The sequence below is a fragment of the Conger conger genome, chromosome 9, assembly GCF_963514075.1.
Source record: "Conger conger chromosome 9, fConCon1.1, whole genome shotgun sequence".
Taxonomy (NCBI): domain Eukaryota; kingdom Metazoa; phylum Chordata; class Actinopteri; order Anguilliformes; family Congridae; genus Conger; species Conger conger.
In genome coordinates this window covers 34946612-34955653 of record NC_083768.1, presented here as the reverse complement: position 1 = coordinate 34955653, position 9042 = coordinate 34946612, and the positions used below count along the sequence as shown (strand labels likewise).

The 9042-nt window shown below is 41.4% G+C and overlaps 1 protein-coding gene across 1 annotated transcript; it reads right to left on the bottom strand.

The window, feature by feature from the left end:
* Positions 1–5046: 5046 nt before the first annotated feature.
* On the bottom strand, positions 5047–7914 carry LOC133137640 (lactose-binding lectin l-2-like). The gene is made up of 5 exons (XM_061255980.1): positions 7854–7914; positions 7309–7424; positions 6225–6347; positions 5207–5327; positions 5047–5120 (listed from the first exon to the last, which is right to left on the bottom strand). Exons 1-5 carry the CDS (start codon positions 7912–7914, stop codon positions 5047–5049), a joined length of 495 nt encoding a protein of 164 aa, XP_061111964.1.
* Positions 7915–9042: the final 1128 nt, after the last annotated feature.

Sequence of the window (9042 nt, the reverse complement as noted above, 5' to 3'; positions counted from 1 at the left end):
TGTTAATTAAGAATCAATTCAGAAAATTACCCTTACATTTCCCTCCTTTTATCATTAACATTTTCTTAATCAGGTAATAATTGATTTAAAATAACAGAACGTCGATGATAGCAATGGTCAGCGGTGGATATGTGCAGTGCAGACCTCCAGTAACACAGGGGAAATCGAAAAAAAGTTCAGCATAGTGATGTGATACAGTTCCTGGTGTCAGCCAAGCTTCATGCCCTGTAGTCGCATACCTTTTGGGCTGTTTCGTCACTTCAGCTATAGGCCTACCATGCTGAGCCCACAGGTGTTGCAGAATTTCTCGTGAACCAAGATGATTGGCCTAATACGGCTAGGTCTACCTCGGCACTGCAGCCTGCTCTTCTGAAGGGATTGAACCCCTCGGCTTTCCTGCGGGATGTTGGGAGATGAGATTACTACCACGCGCTCCTTGATGTGTTGGTTCTCTCAAGTTTTTAAACTCTGTGAGAACTTGCTGGTCCTGCATGTTGGTTGAGGTGGGTCTTTGACCTTTGGTGCTGGTGGAGCCCTTTTGCAGTGGTTGGCATGGACCTGACCTTCCACTTGCATGGCTGACGGCGTGGTGAGTAGAAACTGGTAACCTAGTCAAACCTAGGCTGGTGCCACTTCTTCACATACTGAATTGGTGAACTGTGCCCCAAAGAGAACTGGAACTGTTCCTAATTCTCCAGCAGAGCAGCAGAGAATACAGACGGTGACTCTAGACCAGGTGTATCCTTTTGTCTTTAACGTAAAAGCAAATCAATACTACGAATCAATATCAACCGGTATACTGAAAAAACCATTAGCAAGATCAATCACAGTGAAATGTTTGGCATTGCTTGGGACTTGGGCCAAAATAGTAGTTTGGTTAGGGACAACTGGAGCATACAACGGCTGGCAGCTAGAATACCCGGAGTACAACAATATTGAGTACCAGACTGGCTGCAGCATTCTGAATCAGTTGTAGGGGTCTGATTGCAGATGCTGGATGGCCAGCCAACAGACAATTGCAATAGTCCAGGCGGGACAGGACCATTGCTTGAACAAGGAGCTGAGTTTAGTCGGTGCTGAGGAAGGGCCAGATTCTCTGGATGTCATACAGGAAGAACCTGCACGCTCGGGTCACCGTAGTGATGTTCTCGGAGAAGGACAGCCTGTTGTCCATCACCACTCCAAGGTTTCTTGCGCTAGGGGATGAGGTCACTAAGGGAGAGGTTAGAGCAGGGATGAAGATTACCTCCGTCTTACCTGGGTTGAGCTTTAGATGGTGGTTGCCCATCCAGCTCTGGATGTCTCTCAGGCAACGGGTAGAGACCTGTGTGTCCGATGGGGGAAAGAAGAGAAAGAGTTGGGTGTCATCAGCATAACAATGATATGAGATGCCATGAGCAGAGATAACAGGACCAAGGGATCTGGTGTAAATGATACACCTGGTCTGGTGGGTTGTTGCCGAGTATCACATGCTGACTGTGTCACGTTAATGTTTACATGTTTCTAAGTTTCTAAGACAATGTTGACATTATTATCTGTGAATCTGTGAACCCACTGGCCGACCTGCTACTTGCAGTCTTGGGCTCACTGAATACGGAAGTGCAGGACAGGTTAAATTTTTCACTCAAATTGTTATGCTGATAATATAATTTGTACAAATGAAAACATTTGTATTAAATTTGAAAATAATGCAAAATAAAAGCATTTTCACAAGTGGTCTCAGACTTTTGGACCCCAGTGTATTATCTCCAGCCAATCGCAAGATCATGCACTCAACATTGTCTGTTGTCATTATTATAATTAATTCCAGTTCGTCTTATCCTGCACCAAATTCTGTCCCTGTTCTAGCCTCCACTTCCCCGTGCCTTCACCTATGTGGTATCTGTTTTGTGTTTTGTTCTGTTTTGGGTTTCCTGTTTTATGATCTCTGCCTGGCTTTGGACTCTATGTTTTTGGATTTTGTTTTTGTACCTTCGCCTGTGTGGACTGCCTTCCTGTTCTTGGAACACTGTTATCTGACTCGTCTTTTGCATGCCCTTCGTGTACCTGTCTGCTTGGATTGTGACCATTGCCTGTTTCTGGATTGCATTTTGGATCTGCCTTTTGTGAATAAAGCCTGCCTTCTTCAAGTTATCCCTGCTCTTGGTTCCTCTGTCCTGTGCTCTGATAACAATAAAGAACGCAACTTTTTAGACAAGCATACATTTTTAACCATTCTAATTGAACACACATTTTCATATGAATAAACCTTACCTCTGAGAACCAAAAGGTGATCAGATGGACAGTATTGTAGGGGCCAAGTTTGGCGTAGCAGTTTTTCAGCAGCTATCCCCATTCTGGGGCATTTTATGGCATCACTCAGCTCCACATGTGTACATCAGTGGAATTTTGCAATTCCACCAGTTCATGCGCCATGGAGGAATATGTCATGATTGAAGGGACAAATAAGTATATTGGAGAATTTTAAATATAGTCAGGTTTGCTCTGCAATTTTGTTGGCTTTTTTGGGGGATTTGCCAATCTATACATTTTTGGAAAGGGTACTGTATGAGGAATCAGAAAACCAATGTTTCCACTTGTCCAGATGTCGATATGGCAGCCATCTCGGCATTTACAAAATGGCTGCCGTAAAAAACGCAAGTTTCGTAATATCGTAATATTCGTAATATTAATTTTAACTGCTAAACCTACATTTTCAGGGTCAGGGAATTGAATGGTGCCAACAATAATGAGGTAGAATTTACGAAAATGCAATTTAAAATACAATGTCTTTTTATTGAGGAGTTCATCTCATGAGTTTTAGCAATTTAGCAAGTGTGAACTTCTCTAACCATCTTCTGTATCATGACATGCAGATTTAGACCACAGTATGATCATGACATCTTTTGCATTAGACAGTCTCTATGTTATGGCAACGGCCAGAGTGGAACCAGTAAGGCAATACAGAGGCAGGTAAATCTTTAGCCTAATGGCATATTTAATGATAAATATAAACAAGGGAATAAAACGAAACAAATAAACGGGAGGAATGCAGGGAGTGTATGGTGTGCTGGTTGTTCTGTTTGTGGGATGTGTTTTTACTCTATATGTAATGGCAGGCGGGTTGTGTCTCTTGACTATGTGTGTTTATGCTACGTATGGTGTGATATGTGAATGGCGAGTCCAATGTGTGTTAATGTGCGTATGGGCTAAGGTGTCTGTTTGTCCGTGATCCGAGAGGGAAGTCGAGAAGAGGAGAAGTTAGAGTAGTTCATCATCATCGCTTTCGTGCATCGTGGCTTGGGCATCATCATCGTTCTGGCACTGGCTGCTGCACAGGCTAATGTGGGTACAGGCTAAGTTTTTTGCTCTGTAGGAACAGAAGAACAGTCAGATTTGCATTTGCATTGCACCATCTCAATGATGGACTTTGGGGCTGGGAGGACCTCTGTGGTCGTTGGTGTTAGCATGTCATCTGAGTGTTTGGAGTAGCCGTTTTGCAGGGGATCCAGTTGTGGTCCTGCAGAGCAATGGCTGTGTGGGCTCATACCCTTGTTTGATGCTAGCGTGTGATGCTAGCACAGGCTGGTGATGCTAGCACAGCCTGGTGCATCAGCAGTGTGTCTGCTTCTTTGTGGTTGTTGTCCTGAAAGACCAGGTCTTTGTTGCTCCTAGTGTGCCCAGAAGCAGATGTGATGATCAGCTTGGAGGATCCCCTGTTGTTTTCTCTAGTTTTGGCAGCAAGATAGTCAGTCACGTCAGTCTTTGTTTTGTCATGAGAGAGGAACCTGCTCATTGGGACGTGTTTGATGTTGGTGCCATCTCTGACTTGATACTGGATAGAAGCTTTTCCTTGTCTTTGTTTGTCTCTGGTTGCTCTCTTCAGAGATTCTGCCCTGTATGTGTCAAACACGCCACTCCAGCTTGACTACAGCTGTCTTGCGTTGCTCTCTCTTCAACAGCCCATAGATATCTTCTGAAGCAAAATTCTAAGATGCCATCCTAAGGTCTAAAAGCTTATTCCTTATATATCTTTTTTGCATACAAAAGTGTACCTTTTTGATAAGAAATGTCCACAATATTTCAAGCGGGAAGACATTTATCTCTTATGTAACTTGTTTTTTAATGACCATATTCATTATTTCTGTTTTTCCCACTGTCATTTTCTCATACCTCAAAAGAAATTTCCCCAATACTTTATCTCATGTGCCCCTCCGGTTTGGGAATTTCCACCATCTTAATATACGAGTGGAAAAACACTCGCTCTTATGTAATTTTTAATGAACCTATTCATCACTGGTATTTGTCTCCCTGTCATAATCTCTCCTTGGACTCTCTCCAAACTTTGACTTCATACGAGCCAGAAGTTAGTGCCCTCCACCATCTCAATACACTCTTCAGGTGCCCCTCTCTGCGGCGCCTTAAGGGATCTACAAAGGACATCCAGCCAATAGCTGAGTGTAAATCATCCTCCAACTCTTCTATAGTCAGTCCTTTGAATCTATCCGATAAATTATTTGTGCTCTAATCAGGAAGGCCCTTGAAGCCTCTTAATCTTCTTTCGGTATTGACATCCCTTCCGTTTTCCTTATTTTTTTTCTTTAGCCAGGCATTGTGCCCCTCCCCTGTAGGGTTGGGGTATTCTCAGTCAGAACTTTAACCTTGCTCCTTAAAACCCTAAATCTAAGTCCCCCGACTTCAGACTCCTCTACTGAGTATGACAGTAAACAAAACCAAACCCAAACCCAAAGTATGGCTGCTCATTATCTCTGAAACACATATTTTTCCTCTTACGGGCGTTCTTACTACCACCTCGATGGCATGTGCGAGGGGTTAACAATGCATTCCTTCCTAACCCATCCCCCATCAATCTCTCATCAGGGGGGCCTAGGGCCGGGTCCTCGACAATTGGTCAGGCTGTACTTAAAATGAGTTTTATCCGGTTTGTGTTTTAATACAAAAAAAACCTACAACAATCATACAGCAAGTATTCAATGCTTGGGGAAGTTTATTAAAAGGAGACACAAAGATTAGCCTGAGCTAGTTTACCTTGGTACAGAGGCCACATCACTCATTCAATCGCAAGGCACAGATGGACTGAAACATTCCATTACATCCAGTGTCGTTCCAGTCTTTTTGGCCTATGGGTAAAACAAACGGAGAGAGGAATCAGTGTATTTCCATCATATGTCTCCTGCAGTGGTAGGCAGACAGAGAGAATGCTTACCTCCATAGTTTGTGTGCACACAGTTCTCTTCGCCCGAATTGTTGGGCTCTCCAGGATTCCACTTTAAAAAGTCCCATTCAGAACTTGCACTTGTACCATCGGACCATAGCCATGTGCCCTCCTGAACAAGGCAGAGGCATGTGAAAATGCATTAACCCATTATGTATTGCCCATTTTCTTGACACAAGCTTGAAAATGACATACCAAAAATAAAATGGTTACTATTCTTGAACCCTTTTGATTTGCGTAATCCTGGTTTCTTCTGAAATGTATTCTTTTGGGGGTTGTTTTCCAAAAGTTACAGAAGCCCAAACACAGTGAAAGAGGAAGCTTTTATTCTCACTGAAAATATTTGTTGTTGCTAAAGCAATGGCCTCTAAAACTAGGTTACACTGATCGAACCATGAGTTTTAACGCTTTCAAATGGTATATCCTGTTACCATAGAAAAGTGCCCAGAAAAAAGGAATGATGCAAAAAAACACCGGACCAGACGTAAAGGAGCACTCTCACCCTTTTTTCAGTTGATCTTATTTGGATTAAATGCTTAAATTATGTGTGAAGGCATTTTTTAAATTACTGTCAGTGGAGCCATTTCCTAAATATTGGGCAAAACTTCTCAAAACAAACATGTGACGTTTCTCCAGCCTGTGTTACCCAGAAGGTAATGGGCGCTCAAACTTTATGGGCGGCCATTTTGGGTGTTTGTTTTCAGATGTTTTGCCCCATATTTAGGAAACGGCTACACTGATGGTGATTTTTGTATAAAAATGCCTGCACACATAATTTAAGCATTCAATCCAAATAAACTCAACTGAAAAAAGCGTGACAGTGCACCTTTAAGACTTAACTCAATCTCCATTTGTCTCAGAAAATCATTTACATGTAAAGTATCAATGCATTTATGCATCACATTAAACAGCACACACAAACACAGATGAACAATGAAAGAAAACATATTCCATCATACTCTAAACAGTGGGGATTGTACAAATTGTACAGATGCGCTTCCAAGAGTACCTTGTGAATGTCTGACAATCCAATCCAGAATGGATCATCATTGTTATTGAGCTTCTTCAGAAACTCATGATCATCTTCACTATGCTCTGAGGCCAGGTTTCCTCCAAGACTCACACAGTGTATCTGAGCAAGGAAGTAGGGGAGAGACAACAAACATGTGCTTGGTAAATGATAGAATAAATTGGGAAACTGAGAATATTGCTGTTTTGATGGCCATAACATGTATACAATATGAAAACCCTATTTTGCAAATTAGCACTCTGATACAAACTTGTATCACCATTAGATGCTTGGTTAAGATTTGGGATGGTTTCCCTTCTTGAATGCTGATAACTGGTTTAGCTAATATTTTCCACAGTTTTTTGCCAGCAATGAAGGATATTCTACATATTTGGAGAAGTTTCTGACAACCTGCCAACATTGCAATGGCTGGGCATTTGTATGGTTGTGGTCCAAAGCAAGAAAATACAAAGGTACATTGTAGGGTATATTGTACAGCAAGTTCATGCCTCCAAAGCTTGTGCATGTGTATATACTTTTTCCCAAAAAATAAACTAATCTTATTTTTGGTTGTAAATACTTCCTGTGGTCATGCAACCTGATTTAAAAGATATTGTGGTGTTTGGTCCTACATCACCTACATCCTACATGAGTCCCCCCAAGTATCCTAATCTGCATGCCTTTGTATTTTGGGAGGCGACTGGAGTACCCAAGGAAACCCACGCAGGCACAGGGAGGTACATGGAAACTCCACACAGAAAGGCCCGGGCCAGGATCCAAACGCAGGACCTTCTTGCTCTGAGGCAGCAGTGCCACAGTGCCACCATGCTACAAATATTTTTGTGTTTGTACTTGTGAATAGATGCTACAATTAAATCTGCCATTACGTATGACCACTGGAGAAATAACAATGTACATGGAAGGTTGCACTCACTTTAAGTGCATTTTCGTACTTTAAATCATAGGTGGCCCTTTAAATCACAGGTGCTTTGCACAAAGATCTTTCTGAGACCAGGTGCACACACTACAAATGAAACAATATTTTAAAAGCTTGAGGAAGTGAACTATTCCTTTAAGCTGTTACCTCAGCGTCAAGCCATGTCTTCTTATCAGCAATGTGCTGGAAGCAGCGGCCATTCTTGTAAATCCAGCCTTCAGGGCAGGGACCCTGACACAAACCTATCTCAGCCCCTTGCGATACTGAGGAGCATATACATCGAATATAACATTATTAGTCAGCTTGTTAGTTACATATCTCACATATCTCAGGGCTAAAACCTAAGGATCAATAACTTGAAGAGTCTTCATATTTCTTTCACACAGTGATACTGTGCCCTGCTATAATATCAGGGCAAACTGTCAGGTCCAACATGTTCATAAGGATTACTGGCACAGAACTAACATTATTCCTGTTGCAATAAATCAGCAAGCACTCATAACATTTGCTTCCTGTAAGGCCAGGTTTCAATTAGCAACTCATGTATGCATAGAAATGCAACTTCCTGTCCAATTATTGATTTCAGTTTAGCAAATAATAGAATATTATAGTACTAACCCATTGTTGTTTCATACACAATATTATTCACACAATAACTCTTCCACCTGGAAAGAACATGAATCGGGACTCACCCAAAGTCATGCTAGAGAGAACAGTAACAACAACGAATGCTGATAATGTGAAGATGGCCATGATGGTTCTTCAGCTAGGAGGAGAGACATCTACATCACCCATAATGCAATACAATGGTCAATAAAGAGACACAAGTATAACAGCAATATGAAAGATGGGGCTGTTTTTACACTAACAGTACATCAAGTATCAAAATAGCCCAGTGTTCTGTTACCTTATGATATCACGTTGGGTGAGGTGATTATGTGAGGAGTTTGCTTCTTGTCTCGACTCGACCCGATCCTGGCCTTTTAAATATTTAGACTGAGGGAGGAGCAAAACCCATCAGTGGCTACTATATGCTTCTTATTCAAACAAGCTCTGCTGTTTATGATAATTCAAGCCCTGAAGCAATACGATTAATCTTATCCTAGTCAGTGCTGATTTGCAAGCAAATGTCACATGATGGACAGTGAAGACTTCCTTGATTTACATTACAAAATGGTCTTGGGGCGGCCTGTAGCGTAGTGGTTAAGGTGAAAGCCTGGGACACACAAGGTCGGTGGTTTTAATCCCGGTGTAGCCACAATAAGATCCGCACAGCCGTTGGGCCCTGCATTGCTCCAGGGGAGGATTGTCTCCTGCTTAGTCTAATCAACTGTACGTCGCTCTGGATAAGGGCGTCTGCTAAATGCCAGTAATGTAATGTAATGTAATGGTCTTAAAGGAAAGGAAAAGGAATGAATTATGTTAATTAATTTAATCAAGTAATTCCATAAAATGAATTGCCTTTGTATTCAACAAAACCTTTCATATATAACAAAAAACTTTTTTTTCCAATTAAAACATTCATGTTTAATGTAATGTTTAATTGAGTTAATTGGAATTGCAATTCATTTCCTGTATTAAGTTAATCGGAATGGACTTAACTCCAACCCTTTTTGATAGTTTTATTTGACAATGTAACTGGGTTAAATGATTTGAAAATAAACATGTTTCTGTCATCCAATATGCTTGCATACATTTATTATTCTTATTTTTTATTTTTTTCTCTTGGATCTCAGCAGGAGACCATTTGGTCTCATGCAGGACCAATTTTGTAAGTCGCATTTAGTGACATTGCCCTTTACCATAGCTAATCCCATTGTTTTGGTCTGATCTGCCAAACTGAAAACATGTAACAGACTGTTGAAGGGGAATAAGAGAGTT